This window comes from Zerene cesonia, chromosome Z (assembly GCF_012273895.1).
Source record: "Zerene cesonia ecotype Mississippi chromosome Z, Zerene_cesonia_1.1, whole genome shotgun sequence".
NCBI classification, from domain to species: domain Eukaryota; kingdom Metazoa; phylum Arthropoda; class Insecta; order Lepidoptera; family Pieridae; genus Zerene; species Zerene cesonia.
This window is the reverse complement of record NC_052122.1, coordinates 5264566-5288944: the sequence shown is the minus strand read 5'-3', so window position 1 is coordinate 5288944 and position 24379 is coordinate 5264566. Positions and strand designations below refer to the sequence as shown.

At 31.7% G+C, this 24379-nt stretch overlaps 1 protein-coding gene across 2 annotated transcripts; it reads right to left on the bottom strand.

The window, feature by feature from the left end:
• Positions 1-24379, bottom strand: LOC119835429 (proton-coupled amino acid transporter-like protein pathetic). Of its 2 annotated transcripts, none has more exons than XM_038360223.1 (6): positions 23915-24379; positions 5348-5433; positions 3813-3953; positions 3383-3655; positions 2741-3298; positions 1-2267 (listed from the first exon to the last, which is right to left on the bottom strand). In XM_038360223.1, exons 1-6 carry the CDS (start codon positions 23972-23974, stop codon positions 1853-1855), a joined length of 1533 nt encoding a protein of 510 aa, XP_038216151.1. In that variant the 5' UTR covers positions 23975-24379; the 3' UTR covers positions 1-1852. The 2 variants fall into 2 exon arrangements, with proteins under 2 accessions (XP_038216151.1, XP_038216152.1); XM_038360224.1 differs by lacking the exon at positions 23915-24379 and adding an exon at positions 4744-4873 and having other exon boundaries at positions 5348-5439.

Below are 24379 nucleotides of genomic sequence, written 5' to 3'. Positions count from 1 at the left end.
ACCCTTTAAACTGTTTTATTTAATACTGTAACAAAACAACCACCACTCCTATGATTAATTAGGCAAACTGATACTTTATATCAAACTGTACGCAATATCTTTATCAATAGGAATGATTCCCCTCGTTCATATTTTAAAAAACTTTTAGAAAATAAATTTAGTAAAACGTTACGAAAATATTGCACTCTGATTTGCTGAATTGACTCTTCGGATGCAATGTGTTACATTGAATAATTCATTGTTATAAATATGCCGAAATTCGTCTATGAAATTCCTAGAACTTAAATCTCGTCTATTGCAGGAAGCTACTCGGTTGTATAATTGCAATCTTAAAATATATAATCACGATTAACCATTTGATTAAATACTTCAAGGCAAAAGGGCCTAAATAAATTCAGTTCTATTGAACCGTCTGTTACCTAAAGTATAATACTTTAATTATCATCATATTTGAAACAATCAAAATCACAATCTCTCTGGAGTAAACTAAAATAAATATCAATCAATAGACTCGTTCAAAGGAACATAATTTGATTATTAACTACGTATAAAATATTTAAAATAGAAAAGATTTTGTCGGAAAACTTAAACGGATTAATGCAATTTTATACAAAATTTTCAACTTCAATAATAGTAGGAGTTGAAGCCCAAATTATACCAACTAGAACAAGATTAATGCATTCTTAACATTGTACAAACTACAAAATACAATATTTTTATATTCTTTGCCTCATAATCTGTATATCGTAACATTTTAGCATATAATAAACAGTTACATTATTTGCATGTCATAAATGCATAAAATAACTGGCGCGAGTTAAAGATGTTTACTAATAATTCCAGAAAAATGTAAGATTAGCCGTTCCAGCCCATTTTCGTATACAAGATGAAAATTTACATAATTAGGAATGTAGGAAGTAGAAAAGTGTTTTTGTTTGACGTTTTATTTTTATTTTTTGTTGACTCCGAAAATGAGAGGACTAATATAAAAATACTGCAGTTGTACCTATCCGATTGTTTAAAAGGAAGTCTAGAATATATTATATTAATATGCTAAATGAATAATTAATGGTTAGGGCAAAATATACTTAATATGCTTTCTCTATATTAGAACAAAATGTATGCTTAAATAATTCAACTTAACGTCTCAATTAATTACGTTCCTAGATTATTTGTTGGTAGTTAAATGCCTTAGTATCCAAGGTAGCCATTGCTCGATTTGAACAATTTTCTTAGTCAGTAAATATGTATATATGTTGTGGCTTTTTGGTTATTGAAATGTCATTACTAAATTAGCATTAATATCACTAACAATTGTTTTCACAATATAACCCATAATATGCAACACACTTTTACTTACGTCGAAATGTGCCCATGAAAGACAGATTATTCTAAATCTTTTGATATTGTCAACGTTTTCAAAACGAATAACATTATTTTTTTAAACCATAAGTTCCATATTTTATGCATAGAAATTTACGCTTCTCTAAACCTAATAGTTTATCACATTTTAATAATGCACTAGAAAAATTCTCACACATTTCATATTTATTAATCTACAGTTTGCTTATTCTAGGTAAATGGCTACAGAGATTCGGGGCTAAATATATTTCGAATAAAAAACACAACCCGCTTGACGCGATATACATAAAGTCATGTACATAATACTAATCTCAAACATTAAAATTTGAGCATTCCAGAAACTCAACATCTGTTAGGAATCTCTATCTAGTCTAGTAAATAAAGTTGTATAAAAATTAAAATAAGCAAGAAAAAAAAATTCCGAAAGAACTTAGCCCATAACGAACTTTCTTTTGAGCCTTAAATTATCTTAGTCTTTCATGTTGCTGTCTTACTCTTCTCCTTTGAGTATGTCTAAAATACTAACGTAGGATCCGGTAAGGAATCCTAAAATCCCGAAACAAACCAGAAATAGATTTTTCCACAGTACCCAATTGAATCGGCCTAAGCCGTTAGGGCGGTCCCAATATGTTACAGTCTCAATTACGGCGGGGAAAATTAGACCTAAGAAGGAGAGGCAGACAGCACCCACGAGAGAAATGAAAGGACCAAGGTTTGGAATAGCTATAGCAATGCAAACCGTCATTATTACAATAGCAATTCTAATACTGTATTCAGCGAGGTTTTTCTTGGCTCCAAACCAATGGCGGACGTTTTTCCAGATAATTTCCATCGGTACATAGAACTGTAGACTGTACGTGAAGAAGATGGCCACAGCAATCATAAGCTTTACACATTGTCCCAATCTGAAAGAATAGCATTAATATTTAATATCTTATTATTTTATTTTTTTATTTTCTATTTTCTTAATGTGCGTGTCAAGCACGCCTTAGCACGAATTGGGCTAGCTCTCACGGGGCAATACCACACCTCCACCGAAGATCGGCGTGAAATAGTAGCACTCTACTGAATTTCTTTCGGTTTCGGAGTGGGAGAGCCGAAGGCCAGTATCATTTTCCTTACCCTGCCCACACCTTTGCTTTATTTCTTGTCAATCCTTTCTTTATCCCTTTTCATTAAAAGTTGGCAATCCATTTGTAGAGGCGTAAAGTTTGCAAACAATTTTACGCCTCTTCAAATTTTCATGGTAGCGCTTACAACAGGGCGATCCATCAGCTCCATTGCCGATGATGACATAAACAATATAAAAAAAAATGGAACATTGAAATCATGATTATTAAATAAATCATGATTATTAAGTAAATATTAATACACTTACACTTCGTAATCTGGCAGGTTCAATGTGATACTCCCGTAAGTTTCGTCTCCGTATTTCAAATATCCAAAGAATCCGACCAAAGCATACAATGAAACAACAAAGAACATGCCAGTATTGAGAACTCCAGGGCAGCCGATGAAGTGAGTGGGTGTCTTCATGTTATTTTCAAGAGGCATTACGACACCAATACCTTCAAGAGCAAATATTGCAGTACCGAAAAATGTGGGCAGACGAGTAACACCAGCGAATGCTTTTCTGGAACTCAGGCTAGGAATATCTTGGAAAAGGTAATAAAATGTTATGCCCATTCCTGTGCCTACTAAAAGATTAGCAATCATTGAGAATGGAGCCAAATACTTTAGATTTCTTAGCAGATTCATTAAAATTAAGAATGGTAGGAGTGATGCCATGTAAATTCTGATATCCATATCATGTGGCAGCCAATCACTTTCTTTCGCATGGAAATCTACTACTTGTTTTACATTTTTTGCAACAAATACAATGTATACACAGCAGCATCCCAATAAATCGATCACCAGGAACCAGTTTATCATTGCCCTGAAATTAATAAATTAAATATTGTAGCAATTGTATGAATTTTATATAAACATGAATAAATCTACTTCTTTATTTTGTACATACTTTGCAAGTCTTGAGAATTTGTGCACAGCTGGAGGTCCAGCTAGGAAAGCAGCTTCAGCAGTTTCCGCAAATCCAAGAGATGGTTTCTGCAGTCTTCTACACAGATCGTGCGCAGTTCTTACTAGCACGTGAACGCAGTAAGTGCATATTCCTCCTATGAGGAATGTAGCAACCAATCCAAAATAAAGACCGGCATTCATAAAAGCCATAGGCATAGCTAATATGCCGCTGCCTAATGAACCTTTAAGGAGATGAATTAACGTATCCATGTCACTGAAATAAGTTTAAACGATAATAATTAGTATTCTTGATCCCAAAAAATAATAAAATCTGAACAATTATCTTTATAAAATAATATAATTAATTATTTACATGAAAAAAAAAAATAATCTATAAAATATTCAATATTCCATAGATGTGTTTAACTTACGATGTAGGATGCGCTAGTTTTCTATGTTCAAAGGGATTATAGTCCTCATCCTCTTCAATATCCCGACCTGGTATCTCCATGAGGGGGAGTGTAGACCCAGCCTGTTGCTCCACTGGGATTTCATTTGGATCAACTTTATATCTGTAAAATATTTTACAGCAACTGTTATGTATTAGTTTATTACTTTGCAAATATAACTATTAAATTAATGTGGAAGTTAGAGTGAGTGAATAAAAGTGTAGTCTTTACTGTTTATTGAGTTCAAGCACAAACAAATGATACGATGGGGCGAAACATAAAAAGCGTAGTTCATGAAGCTAAATGTGAACGACGGGGGTGTAAGGCGGTGTAATGTGATCACAAATGCATGTAGATACCAAAGACAATCCCTACTGTGTGGACACCGAACAGAATAAAATTATTGGTCAATTGTAATCTAGCCGTCGCGTATATTCAAATTATATTGTTATTGACTACTATGGATTGTATGTGTTTCTTGAGTGGTGTGTTTTAGAAATTATGGTCTCCAATATGTAAGTGGTAGTTGGCTAAGAGCGTTTCACTCTGTTAAGCTTCGGCATTTACAAAAGAATGACCCAATCTCAAAATTCAATACAGCTTTACGTTGATATAGAATAAAAATAAGTTGGTCACAATTTGAACAAACATTTATGTTGTAATTAATTTTTAAATTCGCCAATAATATTTGCAGAACATAAAGCTAAATTAAATTTGTACAGCAGGATGGATAGTGGGCCAATCCCGAACCTGAACAGAGATGGCGCACGGGAGAGCGAAGCCGCCGAGGCTCTTACGCGTAACGCAACGTCTTCGGCTTCGACTTCCCATATGACATATGTTTTAATTTCAATATTTTACCAAAACCAAACAAAAATTAAATAAATTGAAACCATAAAATGGAATGATGTACCGGTGTATGAGTCCATAGCGAGATGATCAAGGTCGTCGAACGACTTTAATCTCGTGGAAGCAGCACACGTCTTCCCGGATCGTCTCCGAACGGCGACGAGCATTTTATTAGCTCGTATAAGGAGCAAGTACTTAACAGTCAACATACAATATAAAATACCATTTTAACGACAAAATATCCATTATTACAGTCATCAAAAAGTGAGTCGGAAGACCCGTGAAATTCAAATAGAATACGACAATAAATTTACAATGAAATCATTGTGCAAATAGAAAATAATGGTATTTAAGAAATTTTTTTTTAATAATTTTCTTTTCAATGTCCTGTTGAACAAAAATATATGAATATTATTATTAAATAATGAGACATATTTCGATTATTATATACATTTTATAAACGAAACAATTCTGTCCATTAATAAAATATGAGTTTAAGCTGTGATGCATGCTTTACGTAAGTATTTTGATTTATGACAAAATCAAGCAAACATTTATTGACCGTGATTTCAGATTTTTTAATCTGTTTAAAAATGCACACAAAGCTAATAATACTGATGAACGAATCTAAGGACATCCCCGAAATTACAAGGAACATGAAAACTTACTTGACCATAACAAGATCTGACAAGTCATTTTTGACTCCTTTTTTCTTGGGATCATATTCGGCTATCATCGGCCGTAATTGAGGTTTCTGAAAAGAATAAAATTATTTATAATTACAACCATAATATAACTTGAATACTAAGAACATAAATAAATGACAACTATTTGTATAATTTGGCAGTTGCAATTGCGTGTGGGCGTAATCTATACTAATATCATAAAGTTGAAGAGTTGGTTTTTTGTTTGATTGAACTCAGGAACTACTGGTCCGATTTCAAAATTCTTTCAGTGTTAGATAGCTTTTTTATTGAGGAAGACTATAGGCTAAATCAGGTACTACGTGGGTAAAACCGCGGAGCACAGCAAGCCTATTTATAAAGAGACCAGTTATCAGACCATTTCTGTACTAATATTTTTCAAAATAATAATTGCTATGCTATTTTATAGATCTGATATATATTTGTTTGTACGTGCGTCAATTACGAAAAAACCACTGTGTAGATTTTAAAATTTCCTATATATATATATACTACTCTCTCATATTGCCTTTTTTTTCGAAAAATACCCTAATATGAAATTTTTTACTCCGAGCGAGAAGCCGTGGGAGGACTTTTTAGTAATAAATAATAATAATTAAGAATATGATTTCTTACATTTTCTAGATCGGGGTCACTAAAATCTGAATCGTCTTTCCATTTTCTAATCAATTTTTTATAATGTACGTTTATTCGAATATCGAATTAAAAGACAAATGTCCAATTATTGGGCACGCATTTCATATACATAGTTATAAATAGGTACAACGCAAGAGTTTTATATTCTCTACGTTTAATTTTTATCTAGTCAAGTGTATCAATTATAATTGAGCTTGTTGATGAAAATTTGTTGTGATTGCGTGGTAATGTTTGAGTAGGCATGTTTTGGAGTGTGACGCTTTAGTGACGTCGCTATCTGGCACTAACCTTAGGGGCTCGGTGTACTCGTGTTGTAGCTGCGTGATCACGCCATAGTTATTTTGGTAGGATATAAATAAGCATCGCTCCCGTGTGAGGATGAAGCAAGTCACAAATAGTTTACAGAAACTGCGACTTATTGCGTTTCGTAACTATACTTTTGGATTTAGTTTGTTTAAAAATTTGGCTTTTTGCACTGATTTGTACAATTTATTTTGAAACTTAGTTTCGGGTTACGAATTCAAAACTACGTAAGACAAATCGGTGATTAGCATTTTAAATATTTCACTGGCAGTTGAAATAACTTTTTATTAATAATTGCACTTGCAGTAAATAATTTCCAACGAGATTTCTTGTATTTGTAAAAAGAAATAATCTACGACTCTAACATACACAAAATTGTTTTTAAAATCTGTCATAACTATACAAATATACATACTAAGTGCTGATTATATAGGCACTGGGATATTTCCTACCCCTTCATGTTATCGTGACTCACATCAACTGCTTAGCATTGTATGCATGCAATTCCATTCCCCTAATTGTATTCAACTAAGCAGTTGTGTTCTTTAACCTATAAATATTTTAAACAAAACTGAACTTTAAATAGAATAGTTCAAGAGTTTATATAGATTGTGAGTGTTCCGCTTCTGTGGTAGTCAACTAAGGCCGTTGTTGGCCATACTGGATTGAACTGGTTCCTAATAATAAATTGGGAAGGAATCGGTCGCCCCATTACAGTTATTTTGTTAGGTCTTTCTTCTTTTTTGGGTTTTATGTTGTTTATATTTATACATTTTATAGGCATTAAAATGCTTGAGTGTGTATATGTGATCATTTGTGAGATGAAATACAGTCTTACGGGTACTTCTTATAATATGCATCCGCTATCCTCCTTTCAAACGTAAAATATTGGAAAACTGGTTTGGCCAGTTAGACGGGATTCGAAGCTGTAATCCCTTTGATTTATTTCAATGCAAATTTGCTGTTCTGTTGAAAAGTGAATGTGTAGACCGAAAAAAAAATAATATTCTGTCTATAGGTATTATCGGTACATTTCTGAGATGGTTCTCATATAAATTCACGATTGTGCTTATATTATTAACTCGAAACATAATATGTCTTTAATAATAAAATATAATAATCTGCGGTTTTCTGACGATGCAATTGAAGAAATAATGCGATTGGCATAAAATATAAATATAGATTCTAGAAATTTACGTGATGATCGTGACAATTGAGATATGTAATAAATAACATTGTCAACAACCGACTGCACGATACTTGATGAGTTTGTGCGTCCTGACATAATAGTTTCTATTGTATTCTTCGTCACGAGGTACTAATGGATAAAGTACTCTAAATCAGTGACGAAACAAAAGTACCTGTACAGTGTTTGCCGATAACTAGTGCGCACTAGCACTTGACAAGGTCGAAGAAGATTAGGTCTCAAATTAAGTTACACCTCCCTAGTTAGTCCGTCAGTCCTCATCAGTTAGTCCGTCATATATTCATTACACTCTATATACAGAGTACGCCAATAATAAATTAATTTTAACCAGTTAAAATTCTCTTTTCTGTAGCTAAGCTAAATGGAAAAACTCTGTTTTTATTTGTGGATATGTATTGACGTTATTTTTTTAACTTTAGAATTTATTTAACAATTTTATGTACTCGTCAAATAAAAATTAGTAATTTTGCAAAAAAACTTTTGCAACGCTATAAATTTTAAACCTATGTATACTTAGAACCTACTTTATATACCTAGATTAGAAAGGAAAAAAAAACTGAAGACATGCGCAAAAGGTACGCAACCTAGGTATTGAACTGTTTTAGTCTTGTAAGTACTAGGAACGCATAAATGTAAGGATATAAAATTACAATAGAATGAATAAATTCTGATTATGATAACTATGTTAAACTGTATTTAAACATATAGCCACACTAATTTTATGGCATATTTTTAACAATAATATTAATTTATTAACTTCACAACTAATTAAATTTAAAACAAATAGTGTTCAATTTGATTTATCATAAATGTACGCATGCGCTGAGCTTATAGAATAAAGCCTAGGTATTGAACTAAAACTGTTCCCATGTTACTAAGACCACATAAAATTAAGTATTGTGAGTTTGCGCACAATATAGTGAAAAGGTGGATATTTGTCACGTGTGACAAAGTGTGTGTGTGTGTGTGTGTGTGTGTATTGTTTTGACCCTAGGACTCTACATTGAATTCGAAACACCTAGGGTGATTAGATGCAAGTAAAGGATTTAACATCGGTAGGTGTAATATTGATGATGTTATTTCCATTATAATTTATATTAAGGAAACTTTATTATTTGATGGGCAAAGAAAACATGTATGTCTGTTCGTTTTACATTTAATTTTATAATTATATACATTATAGGTAAATATGTAAACTCAGAAACTGTTAGTAAATAAATTGTAGCATGTTTCGTTTTTTTCGTAGTTGCTAAAATTAGGCCCATGAATAATTTGGCACTCGATTGTAAACAGAGTTTATATTATCTTTACATTTCGATATACATATGTAGCAAACAATTTATGTTTGTAAAAGTATAATGAACTTGTGACTGTCAATTTTCTATTAGTGAAAGGAATTCAATAAGGATTCGTAATTAGGTATGGGTAAGAATAAGTTTTAAATTCGTCGGCATAAAATTGGTTTATTTATTTTGTGTGTTTGATTTAGTTCGCTCTAAACACACTCTATATAAAATCATTTGAAGGTGGTCACTGTTTACCGAATTAACTAGAGGTTTTGTAACTGATTATTCACTGTGTTCGCGTTATCATCGCTGTTCTATGTACACGTAATTGTTTGCACAACCATTTACTCACTTCCCGGGTTTTAATTAGCATTCTCTGGATTTGATTGACGTGCATTTACCTACCTACTACGTTTCACTTGATACAATTATCGTTTTCATAATAATTATTATACTAATGATCTATTAATAACTGAAGTTCATATAAAATAAGCATATTTAAAAGAGATTTAATTCAAATTTAAAATTAACTAAGCCATTCTTAATAACGATCATTTATATATGTGTACCTATTAGGTACCTATATAGATGTCAGGCGTTATTGTATGTTGTTTCTGATATAAATATATTTTTAAACGTAGAGAATGTACATTTCAATACCATACGAATACAAGATGCAAATTTGATTACTCCACCCTATTAGCACCAACATTTGATTCAGAAATTGTTCGTAAGTATGTTATGAATTACACACATTATAGTTTATAATTAAATGCAGAAATATAGTGACTTGAGTACCTATGCACTATTTGCGTTAGAGCAAGTAACAGTTATCGTTATTAGGTCCGCTACTAACGAGAAGTATGTGGAGCAAACAACAGCTTAATGCACTTTTAATTGTAAAGCATATTTTCAAGGAAATACGGCTAGGTTATTATAATCATATGTGGAAGTTACGCAGAATCATAATGTACTCTACAAGAAGCGTAAGTTTTAGAGGAAAATCTTACTTTAATTATACATTGTTTTCCACTGTAGGAATTCTACGTCTAATTAAGTAGAAGACATCGAACAAAAAATGCCTACCAATAGTATCTATTCAGTTTAATAGAAAGGTGGATATCCAATTGCAAAGTGACTCGGAAAAATATTGCAGTAGGTAGAAGCAAGATTGTACAATCAATCTGAGCCGGATAATAGTGATTTAGCACTTGTAGGTAACGAATAGTGAGAGGAGTGTTCAGTTTAGTTGTTGAGGGCGAGGGTCAAAAGTTGAAGGATCAGTCAAGCGCAAGCCCACTTCCTATGTATTGAATAGAAATGACTCCTCTATGTGACCTTAACAAAGGTAGTAATAATCTGTTACACGTGCGCTAAAATACAGAGTATACAGACGTTACTATTATTTTAATATGTTTTGAGGATATAAAAGTAACGGTTTTCAATCTTATGTTTCGGTTATCAAACCTGTGAACAGTTTTATTAAGATTCTCGTAGTAAGATTAATTTTTTTTTACAGCTCACCGAAGCAAATAGTTTATTATTTAATAAAAAAAATTGCAATAGTCTATATTTTTTTTAAATGACCCTCTATTGACCAAAGTCTAATGCGTAAGTAGGTACTTAATACCTAAATTTTCCTGTTAATCGTTATCATAACACACACTACATATTACTAATAATAATGATGTTTAGTTTGGGAATGACAATCGGTAAAAAGAATATAATATGGTAAAAATTTTTAAAGTTCACAAATTTTTAAATAATAATTTTGTAGGCATTAGGTTTCTGACGTGTTACTTTGTTGCTGAATTGGATAATTTATTTGTTATATATTATTCCTATGATAATAAGGAACACAATATATTATAAACCCTAAACCTTTTCGTTGTAAACTCCTACACGTAATCGATTCATATATTATGGTCTGATGTCATGGTAACAATCAATTGAGTCGTTTATTGCCAATCATAATTTAAATTCGTATTATTTAAGGACGTACATACATTTGTAATTTTAACAGCATGCACGTTACAGTACTGTTTTGATGAATCTCAAAATACAATTTTTTGGCTCATGGTGTTCTTTATTTAGCATTACCTATTTTTTATTCGTGGTCCGCCCCGTATAAGCTTGTGGCACTTTTTTCACTCCATAAGAACAATTCTTTTGCCTTAACAAAAGCTCTTAGCACGTTTGGAGATTAATTTTTATTTATGTAGCTAAATTAACGCAATAATACTTGTTGTATATTTTTTTATTCCCATCATAATATAAGGTGGTACCCGAGTATTAATTATTTAATGAGAAGTATATTTAAAAATAACTAATCATTTTCTAAAATGTAAAATCAGTAGGATAGTACAAATACAAAATTATAGCACAATTAACAGCAGTATAGCACTACCAGTTGAAACTAATAATACTGCCACAGTTTCATTTTATTAACAACTACGCATAAATGAGAAAATTCCAGTTCACTGAATTAAATTGATTAGTTAGAGTGTTGGTGATTAGTGAAGTGAATCAAATCTTGTATTTTTTGTGATAATGTTTTGTGATGTGTTGAATCATGTTATGTAGACATGAAATTATAAAGACATTATTTATTTAAAAAAATATCTATACCCATTTTTCTTAGTTGTTAAAAATTCATTCTTTAAATACGTTCTATAAATTCAAATATGTAAAAATATAATTCATTACATAAATTCAAATATAATAAAACATACTGCTCTTTGATGAATTCACGATATTTTCAATAGTGCATAAAGCGTACCACCACGACTGCACCGCACTGAGGCTTGTGAAATGAATTAATAATGCGGTAGGTATGTACAGGATAAGAGACGTTATGGCGGTCCAAATAAGTGATTTATGTGAAAATTGTTATATTGTGAAAGGCTGAATGATGAATGACGGAATTTCTCCAACCAAAAAATAAAAACAAAAAAACGTCTTCTAGTGAAATCGCTGTCCATTTCGCTACGAAATCGGTGTATTTCTTATTTGTTATTATTATGCCGTTTTAATAAAAATGGACGTGGAAAATGATTTAATTCTTACGGAAGACGTAATGGCTGGTGAAACCTTGAATAATGTGTGAGGAATAACAGTACCAAGCGATAGGTACATTCGTATCAACCTGGATGACGACCTTATAATTTTTATTTTAATACAAATACAAAAAAAATAAACTACACTTGTTAACAATAGTAAAATCTTTGGTTTTTAAACATAAACGCGAGAATCTAGTTACATTTTTCGATGTCACGGCAACAAGTGCAATCATCAGAGAAATGTCATAGAAAAACTCGATAATAAAGAATTATACGCGAAATCCATTTGGCAAGAGCTTTTTGCGAAAGTTTTTCTAAGTTTCTTGTCATTAAGTCTTATGAAAGTCAATGAAGTACGATTAAAATCCAACTCCTAAGGAAATGTTAGGTGATGGTTTGCTTTTTGGTACCGACCATAGATTCCTTTAAAATATTCATTTAAGACTAGAAAAAGCGTGAAAATTAAATTGAAATTTCTTTTGTATCAAGATTTAGTCTTATTGTTGATCACTTTTTTAAATCTATACTAATATTATAAATGCGAAAGTTTGTAAGGATGTGTGTGTGTGTTTGTTGCTCTTTCACGCACGCTTTCAGCTGGACTACCATATAGGCAACTATTTATCCCGATATTCCTACGGGATACGTACTCACGCGGGTGAAACCGCGGGGCGCAGCTAGTAGGCTATATATGTACCACGTCTGAAGCCGAGGCGGACCGCTAGTGAAATATATGCCTGCTTAAGTATTGCAATAAACATAAAATGTTATCCTCCGAGTAAATATAGACTACATGAATGGTTATTATGAATATAATTATGATTTATAGCGACTAAATTAAATGTTACCTAGCTGTAATGCTGCCAAAATATTATACATACCTTATTTAAAATACCCAAATGTAAACATTACTCAAACATAATATGTCATAAATGGGATAAATATAAGAGATTGTACAATCGAGAGTATTATTTAGATTTCGTCTGATAATAAGTAGTTTAGACGAAGACCTGCGTCATATGCAACAGTTTCACACGACCTTGTACAAGATGTCGGAAGCTGACACTTATGGCGACAAAGGATTTCTCTAATTAATTCCGCCAGTTTTAATATACCTAATGTAACTATAATCTCTATTTGTACAACACACGCTGCACATGCTATATTAATTGGAGTTGTGAGAATATAAATGGAAACCATTGAATGAATGTCTGAATTGACTTAATTTTTTCTTGACCTGAATATCTTCGTATTTTAGGACACGGAATGCTCCAACGATTCTGTCCGCTACCGTTCCTACAAAACATTCTTGAAACGTATTTCGTATGAATTACAGATGAAAAGTGAATATGTATATTGGAAATTATCTGGCGATATTCCCAGGCATGTACACTACAGACTACATATTGCATAGATTCATACCGTACGCGTGTTGAAGGCGTTGGCGGAGAATCACGGAAGAGGCAGTCCCTACCGCGTTCAACACTGATGGCTGCCCTAAACGTCCAACAGAGGACAATGTTAAAGGTCGTTACGATGAATGCACTTCCACAATGAATTAAAAAATGTTCAGGATCAACCGTCTACAACCATTAATTATGTATAGATTAACGTAACGGTTGCCTTTGATTTATTACTTTTCGTTTCGTACTATTACGAAAATGAGAAAAGATATTTATCAATTTGTTTGTTTCAGATGTCGATTTCTATATGGTAGTCGAGCACGCTTAGGCACGTATTGGGTCAGCTCGCACCGGGGAAGTACCACACCCCCAGAGAAGACCGGCGTAAAATAGCATTCTGCTGTGTTTCGTTCGGTGAGTGGGGGAGCTGGAAGCCCATATGCTTTTCCTTCCCCTTTCCAGTGCTTTCCTTTATTCCTCTCGCCACTCCTTTCTTAATCCCTTCCCAATTTAAATTCGGCAATCCATTTGTAGAGGCGTAATCTGCAATGGACCCTATGCCTCTCTAAATATTCACGGGCGGTGGTAGCGCTAACTATCAGGCGTCCCACCACTGCCGACTGTGACATTAAAAAAATGTCGTCTAAATAGTTAATCGTTAAAGGCTAAATATAAGTATAGTTTATAATTATTTTCGTGCTTACTATTTCAATCGTAAATAAGTAAAACTTTAATTTTCAATAATTCTTTAAATAAATGATTGTTATTATAATAAACGATTATGAAATACCTGACGAGAGAACTTATTTATATTTAAAATTAAATTTATAGCAATACTAATACAAATTTAATTGAACACACATGATACGAGATTTTTGCTATCTCTGACTATCCGTGTGTGTGTGTGTCTATAATCTATACTAATAATATGTCTTAACTATTGTGTGTGCTTTATATAATTTGTTTAGAGATTTCAAAACAGAAAAGAAATAATTATCGAAATTTACAGTCTTGACATACAATCTGTATATAATCTGTTGTGCTTTTATAGAATTTATTTCTATAATATAGTTATATATAGATATAATATAGTTCGCAGAGTAAAGCAGAGCATATAGCAATAATGTCTAATTGTACAAAAAAAATCTCACATCAAATACCTACGTATTAGCGATCTATACCGTAAAAGTATCGTTTGAATCAGAAGTACGCACTACGTATAACGTTCTAAAAAGAGATTTCGTACAAAGAACATAATGTTACGTTATACAATCCATTGAAGAGAACAAGTACCTAGCCTTGTGAATGTAGGGACCGGTTTATGTGACGTAACTGTCTGGTTTCCACCCCGTGGTGGCGCCGAAAATTTTGACTCGGTCACCCTCACGCTTTGTAGCTACGTGCGTTAAAACCGTGGATATATTTTATGTTATTTCAGTAGCCGTCGTAAGTTAAAGAATTTACGTTATTAAAATAAAACGTTAAATTTAATAAGTAATTACATTTTTCAAGGTTTATAACAGCAAAGGTTAACAGCTATTCTATGTATAATTAATTATTTATGTTGATAATTAAATAGTTTAAGTTAGTTTGACAGAGAATTAAAACATATGTTAGCAGTTAGCTTTTAAAACTTGATTAAAATCGATGTCTCTTGCTGAAGTGCATAGCAAATTATGATTACAAACATTCTGCAAAATATTTGCAAGCGACGATTCCGAGTTTTTGATCTCAGACATCTAATCTACACGATCGATGCTAAGAATACCTTAAGTACTAAGAATAATTATTTATACAAAAAATAGGTAAGATGTACATCGAGAAGATATTTATTAGGTCGCGAAACTAGGTCACATGAAACAAATTGTTGACTGCAAACAAATTATATCTGTAAGTAATGCTATTTGTCCTTCTTGCAACTACGTAATCAAATATTTACTAAAAAAAATGCAAACACATGTATGCCCTGTTTAACAATAATACGCGTGTAAGAGTAAATAATCAAATATAACATTAATTACATAAGACAAAAGTTACTTATTTGACGTAAGCAGAGCATCATCGAATTCAGCTGATGTTGAAATATTTTTTACACAGTTAAAAAAGCGTTCAAGTCGCCTTACGGTGTTAGAAGTTGGAACACGCGGCTATCACGTGCCAACCGCGTGCGCAGGCCCATCGTTTCATGCCACTACCATGTAGGGTTGCCACACTCACGTTTTCACATTCTATTCTTTTCGCATGAAATATTTTATACTATTTCCATTATTTATTTTTTGATCAAAAATGATTTCAGAATACCTTTCATAATTCTAATTGTCAATTCAAGTGCAAGATATGTACAATTGTTGTGTGCAAGATTTCTTTGCGTGTACATACTTGTAAGTTAATATATTTATTGCTTCTTAAATCTTTGCGAGATTTTTCAGATTTGGCAGCCCTGCATGTATGAAGAGTTCATAGATTAAAAACAACCAGAACCTTTACCTATGATCTTTATTGAATAATTTATTAGGTACAAACGTCTGAATGTTAACTAATAAAACGTTACCTATGTAGAAATTGTGTCCATAAGCACTATTTTCAAAACGACCTTACACGTCACTTGTATACGTAACGCTATTGTATTCAGAGCCAATAGTAATATGCGAAGATTTGTAACTTGGCATACAGAACGTTTTGATTTATAATCACGCAATGTTATGTAACAAGGAGTCTTGATTGCACTTTTATTACCAAACGTCCTCTCCATTTTCAGCGCCTGTTTAGTATATCTTTTTAAAGAATATATTAACACGTACATATTAAAATGGATGTTCGAAAATACAATTGGGAAAAATTTATCATAAAGCAGACTTCATTATTAATCTGTATCTATGCTAAATAATACAGCATGGATTCAGATTATTTCCTGTAATAACATATAGGTTACTTTTCTTATTACTTCAGTTAATACAATAATAGCTGCAGCAATGTTTTGTAATCATAATTCATAAAGTAGATACATGTTTTACTGTTTTTTATATCTATGCATTTTAATTATTATCTTTGCCAAGGACGTGAAAGTATTGCTTCGTAACGCAACGGTTACTTTATGTGCATTATCGCTTTTAGTAGAATATGTGCAATTTATACGTATTTTAATTATTTTACATCTAGTCACGCATTAAGCGATGCTTGGATCAAAATCTATAACTATTCTATAACTGGCTAAATCTGGTTTTAAAGTTTGGATTAAGTAATATATTATCTTTTTCTAGACGGACCGTTTTATCTTACGGTATTTTAATACTATTAGTATAATATTGTCATTAAATTAAAAAATAAACATTTGGTTTCCTTTTTAGAAATACGAGATAAAATTTGTTGAGATATGTTTGTGTATCAGATCTAATGCAAAAATAGAAGAGGATGGGAAATTGAAAATTAATTTCTTGTTTTGGCTTCGTGAATGCTATAATTTTCATAATTCACACAAACGACAACGTAGGTTGTTTAAGTGTAGATGTAGGGAGAAACTGCCGTTCTTTACAGTTTACACTTTAACCAATCCACAACATTGTCGTATCGACTTTCTCAACACAATACGTCGTATTTTATAAACGTTCGTCACAACTCGCTTTTATTTAACCAGATTATACTGGTGGTGGCTGGTAGGTTTCAAATATATCCCGTATCCATCACAGATCTTAGTGGGTGCATATCTTATAAAAGAGTGATAACAATAAAAAACATTCAGTGTCCAAAAATATAATTCTCGAACTGATTATTTATTTTGCAAGATTACGAAAAATTTATTTTAGTCATAAAATGCGCGCATTTATCGCAATGCACACAAATACAGGGACACATTTCTCTCAAATGTATGAGTAACTCCTACGTAGAAATATTTATCAAGATAATGGTGGTGTATTATCACAATTTAGATTAAAGTTATCTTCAAGTGTTTCTGACGCGACGCTTACGTATGTGTGAGTGCTTTGGATTTTATGTGATGTACCTAGTTATTAGCAACTATAATATAATTTATAAATGCATGGTTTCGATTTAAAAAATCTACCATAATCAGGCACATATACAAATATTGTAGATAAGTAAACTGTATCTAATATCACATGGTAGTTACAAAAATGTGAATCGATTAATTAATGTCAAGTGCTTAATACACAATTCGTGTCAGGTATGTAAACAAAATTCACCAAAAGACGACACAACGTTGTGTATAGTTTATACACGACTTCGTGTTATGACAAATTTCCCCGACGCTATCAGTTATCAAAATAATATAGGTACCACAGGTAGGTACGGAATCTCTATGAGATGTCCGCTGCGTCCGATTAGATATTTTTTAATGAAGCGTTTATCTCAATTACCTGAAAATGTTTTCAAAACTTAAATATTGATAATAATCGAAACGTCTGAAACAAAAAGATAAAGAACGATAAAATCAAATGTCGCATTTTTATTAATGAAAGAGAATCGGAAGAGCTGTCAATGTAGAGATATTTATTTTAAAGACAAACAAAAAATAATAAGGAGAGTTACACGAAGTAGCTAGTAGGAACAAGTTTAAAAATTCAGTCATTTTATAATTATAACTATAGCCTACATTTGATAAAATAAACGCTTTCACCGGTGAACCGTTGAATGCGCAAAATTTGTAACATATATGTATCAATAAAATAATTTTAAAACATATAAGCATACTAAACCCGGTTTGCATAACTCTGATCTAATCATAAAAAGTGATATGCATGCTGTTGTAATATTTCTGGGAAATATTATTCGAATAAACAATATTACATGACACTTGATATACCTAAATGATATTATTACGTTTGTTAGAAATATTCATGTTTAATAAAATATGTTTTTGTTTCAATTTACTTACAAATTCAATAATCAATTTTCACCATAGCATAACGGTTTTACTAGAAATAACCTTTTAACTACATTTACTTCTCATCTGCCACCGTTTATAATCAATATTTTTTTGTAATTATCCTATCACAAAATATTGTTCGTAGACAACAAAATAGATTAATAGAAAATTTCTGTACATTTTGTGTTGGGTACATTATAGTTCTGTTCAACTTAGTTCATAGTAACGATAACGCACCTCACAGGCCGGCGAATCCTCTATTGTTTAAGAATCATGAGAAACATAATCAAATTGTTTTTATTCATAACGTACAGCTTTAATATACAACCTAAACCGAAAAGCATAAAATACACTTTTATTGGTAAAACCTCACCAAGGACTTGCTTATCTTATCTCGTTTGATGTGCGTGCTTGTATTAATCGATGGCGGTATGAAGTCATAACCGCCATTAAACAGTTGATGCCCAGCATAATTGATATTTTGGACAATAAAACGTCTCAAACGTCCCGACTTTAGCCTCCATACAGTCATGGGAATTAAAGTGAGAAAGGGTGTGTTACATAATACGAATACTTGCGAGCTACGAATCTTTTACATATAAAACATGGACGAATGTAGAAAAAAAAAGAATAAAAGGTATTTTCCTGTTGTATGTTTTAACACGAGTATTATAATGGAACATCGTATAATAACCTATTGTCTATACAAAATTATCTATTTTCAAAATGTAAACACGTGAAGATTAATCGTTTGTTGAAATTTCACTTTGACAACATATGAGCTATTTTAAAATGACATTGAAAAATTTGGCACTATTTCCTTTAAAACATAAATATTATCTGCGACGTATTTTAAAATCATTCATTTTAACGTAGATTAGGTATTTTTTATTTCTTTGTTACCAGAACTTTTCTGTAAAACTGTAATAAATTCTTCTCTGTTATCTTACTACTCTACTATTACACTTTAACTTAACTAAAACGCAACAGAACAGTGAAAGTTCTATGACATGTGTCGTTTACCTTTGCTAGAAAATCCGCAATGAGTTATAAATTTACTTTTTCGGAAAGTCCCGTCGTTAAAAATTAGAGTATTTACGTTTATTCAAACCCTTTCATTCATTTTTACCAAAGAGTCTAACATATACATCATACTATTTGAGCGGGCATAAAGTACTATTTGTAGATATCTCAACGTGCGGCCTCATTAGTATTTCGAGTGGTACAACAATGGACACGTGAAAGCCGTTCAGGTAATCCGCAAGCTAACCACCCACTTGGTGTAGGTAGAGTTGAATTATTACATCTTATAATATTATACTGTACTATTTTCGTCCTTGATGGTCTTACAACCTCGCATTAGTCACTTATTGGGACATCTGCTATACTCTAAATCCTTTGAAAATTTAAGATACGTATATATATACCTAGAATACGTTGTTATAATATGCAAAGGCTTTTTTCATTCACATTTCTGTGTATAGTTTAGTTTTTGCTTTCAATGAAGTTGCCTCACTTTAAAAGAAAAAAAATATACCCACAGGTAAATACATTAAAGTTTAAATTTGTTTTTTCGAAAACCAATAAAATATTTAAGAGATAAACATCACTTAAAGCAGAGCTTCGACTTGATTTATTTGTTCGTTGATGTCTTTTGTATTCGATTGAGCGCAACCCAAAAATTCTTAGAAACTACATAAGCTGTTCGTAATGGCGTCTCTTTCTAGAAATTTCGACAACCGTTTGTATTCTATTATGTGGTTATAGTTTCCCATGCTACAGTTGCCTGGTTATTTGGCGAACTTAGTTCATTTACGTTTCTGTTATTTCTTTATAATTTGGAACGAAATCAATAAATCTTGTAAATATATTAAATTGCATTTTCCAAATACACAGTGTTTTAAGTTTAATAGAAATTTTATATGGAACTCTAAATTGAACTTTAAAACAATTAAAAATAATATGTACATATTGCAGATTATTCATGAAGCCAAAATGGAGTCATTTTAATGCTTCTTTAGAAGGCAATTACAATGATTTTGTAAGTACTTAAGTCACATATTAAGCTAATATTTTACTAATAACTTAGTAGAATCTTCTTCATTTATTTCTATTAGTTTTACAAAAAGATAACTACGGGAGAGATTGCTTTATATTTTACACAGTGTTTATTTTTGACAAATAAAATTAACATATATTATCTAATAATTATTTTTACATTTACGTTTATTAAAAAAAATTATACCGTTATAAATATTATGAAATTAGAAATTCGAAAACATCAAGAGTTAATCCTAACTACATGTCTACATTATTTCAAGGTACAGTTTCAAAGAAACGTGTAAAGCCAGTATTACTTCTAAGCTTACATTTTAGAAGTCCTGAAAGTGTACGTTTTTCTGATACAAATTACCACATCTACTAACCGGTTAACCAGTTTAGAAACGCATATTACAAAGAGCGGTAATATTAAAAAGAACGGGTCGAAATTCTATGGGCTTTTACTGTGAATGGATTTGAACGATGTCGCGGTGTCTACAACAAGCTGGAGCGGGCGCCCCGAGGTAAACACGATAACGCGGGTATCCTTCTTGTTTGCGTGTGTTGGTGCACAGACTGAGGGCATTATGTGTGTATGGGTGAGGAGCTAAGCGTGCAACGCGTACGCGGTAAGCGGGCAGCCAATGGAAATTTCCACTGCTATGTAATTTTGTCGACGACCGCTTCGTGCGGCGCGACGAGCGCCCGCGGTCGCCATCGCCTGCTCTACACTCTTCACATCGTTTTCGAGGCCAAGTTTTGGCGCCACGCTTCAGCACAAATCGTATTCGTAATGTCTTGTATAGGTACTTTAATCTACATCTTTTCAATGTTCCTACACTAAAGTGGCCGATTTTGAAACCTTTGTATTGCAGGATTCTACAGACACCTAGTTTATAAAATACCTATAGGCTGTGGCATATTTATGAAATATTAATTTATTCCTAAATTGTATATTAGACGTTTGTGAGGACAATGTTTACATGTTTAAAATATGTAGATGTGCGCTGTCGCTATAGAATAAGACCTTTTATGAGAAAATCAAAACGTTTGAAATTAGCCAAACATTAATTATGAAAATTTAATTAGAATTTTGCAATTGTTTGGTAAACACTGTGTATGTATGTTAGAAATTGATTTAGTAAAGTGCCACAATGAAATAAAAATTTACAAACTAAATATTTGTGAAAGAAAACAATCCGAATAAATTCAAATGAAATAATATCAAATTTAGTCCAATAAATAAATTCTAATCTTGCAGAGCAAATAATAAAATCACTTGGCAAGATTTCCTTTCATCAGGGAAACTACCTGCCGTGTAATATGTGGAAAATATACAGTAGGTACATTCTTGGTATTTAGAATGTCTTGTTAAATGACAATAAATTCTTAGAAACGATAAAAACACATATTGGTTTATAACTTTAACAACGTCAAAGGATTTTGGAATGTTACATTCATTGCAGTTTAATAATCTATACAGGCGGTAATAGAAGACGTAAAAAGAGATTTATCATACGAGAGGTAAGAGGCAAACGCGGGAGGAACGAGCAGTGAGCACGAGCTACATGCGCCATGTTGTTAGCATCTTCGGACACTATTTAGGCTGCCATGTGCCTGTTTTGATATTGTTTTTATCATAACTATATTATTTTTTCTACTCTTGAGTTGTGACACCGGCCACATTTTTCATCGTTCCGTTACCGTACCTATAGACACCTATATGTCATGTTAGATATTTTGCATTTACCATTAAATCTGCTCGTATACGTAAATTTTATGTCAATGTGTTCTATTGAGATTTATTTCACAACATAAAATAAACATGAAATCGTATTCATAGAATGTTATGAGTGAGTCCTTACAGTAGCAGTTTTATGAGACCAATAATAATCGTAAACTTCATAGGCCGATAATATGTGCTAGGGTTAAATAATTTTTAAAGATAAGACGTCTATATATTTTTATTCTAATTACCATTTTGTACCATTTATGCACTAAAAAGTAGGTAATTCCCATTTCAGTTTCCTAAAAAATTGATAAAATATTAACATCATATTATTGTGTCGTTTGTTTTGTTTGTCGTTGTATATGAGGAAAAATATCATGTACCTCTATTATAAATTATGTAGGTATAGTAAGATAATTAATTTCAATGTGTTGGTATTCTTAATAAATGCTGTAGCTATTATCAAACTACTATATATTTATAGACCTAGAAAGTCAAAGACTTTCTTAAATTAAAAAAAATGTGCGTCAATTTTTTTTTTTTTTGTTACGATACAAAAACAAAATGATTTTGTAATTTAAATGAGTTACTTTATTACACATATTTACAATTTTGTATGGACATCCCATATAACTATAAAAAGTTTATTGTTATCTTTATATGTATATATGAATAGTATACGGTATCGTTTGCGATTACATCATGACGTGTTTTATACTGAAGGAAGCGCAATAAATAGACCGCAACGTATTCCTAGCTAACCTAAATCTGAACCTAAAACAAATGATCAAGTTTATGCAAAAATAGTTATTATTGCATTTAGTTAAGACTGAAAACTGTCTAACAATTTCTTATTCATACATTTTGAAATGCTTTGTAAGAAATTCTATTGAAATAAAGAGAAATCAAATTGCTGCATAATTTTATATGGTGATGTTATTTTTCACATAATCTTAAATTTATATTCCAATATAGAACAAACTTTACGTTAAAGTTAAAGTTTTAGGAATATAAAAGTCGATATACCATAACAGTACTTTTATAAATTTCCCTTTAAAAAGTAATTCAATACAATTTTGCATAAAACACGTCAGAAAACCTAATTAACATGTAAAATGTTAAACAGTACTGAATAATTTATCAGTCACAGTTTGTCAATGTCTTCATAAAACTACACTTTGCATAGATGATTTCGTATGACATTTTTCTATGCAAAAAATGAAAGAGGAAGTGAGGAAAATAAAAAAAAAATAGAGGACAACTACGGAAGATACAGTAGCTATAGGTAGATAGATTTGCCCGCAATCGATGATGGATGATCATGAAATCATAATAAAAATAAACTAAATGTGTACAAGACTCTTAGTGAAAACAATAAACTATTTCTTATTTCAATCAATGCATAAATATTCATATTTTTAATAACGTCTCTGTTTCGGTCATGTTAATAACCTAATAATAATACACATAACACATAAAAACTTTAAAAATCATATACTCATCCATTGCTTATTTACAAACATCTTAAATAAAAGCTATAAATTTGTTTTGAAAGCCATAATTTAATGAAAGTTAACATGACTCTACTTTCCGTTGCTCGTAGGTAACATATTACGACGATTCAAATATTTCTATTTATTAATCAGGTCTTAATTTATTTTAGCAATTTTACGGACTTAATTTTGCATTACAATTTATTTGATTACATTTTTACAACAGTCGCTCAGCTTTCGATATTATTTTTACGAACGATTTTCTTTCTATTATTTCGGTAATAACACTTATATATTACCTGTGGTATTAACCAATGTTCCCCATAGGGCATAGTGCAATTTTATATATCTAAATTAAAATTCCCAGTTTAATCTTCAAAGTCCTAAATTTAATATATTTAGTACAAATATAGATCGCACAGCTTACTTATAAAAAAAAGTTTAATAAATAATGAAAATCGCAATAAAATAAAATTAATTAAAAAAATCTTACCTTAAATACCGCAGGAGCAAGCGGTATAGCAGCTTGGTTGTGCAGGTGTTTTTTCGACATTTTAGATCTTCCCGTAGCACGTCTAAAAGAACAATATCGGAAACGCCACAAAAAATCTTAAATCTTTTTGGTATAAGAATTTAAATGTCGCGTAACTGAAAACGGCAAACGCTATAATCGACTTTTAAAATTGTGATCAACTTTGTGATCGCTGCGATAAATATTATCGATCGCCGTCTTTGTAGTTGACCGCTTCGATGTATCGCAAATGAAGAATGTATCGTAGGTAATAAGTTTTTGAAAAAGTAAAGTTTTTTCGAAAAAATTTATGTTAGCGAGAGTACGTCCTGTCACTCTTGCGATTAAGTCGGCAATGAACGCCGAACGGATAGAGCGCGAGCGAGCAGCGTGTAGCTGCCGCGCCGAGCGGAGTGCGGGCTGCAGGCTCGGGTATTGTCTCGGAGT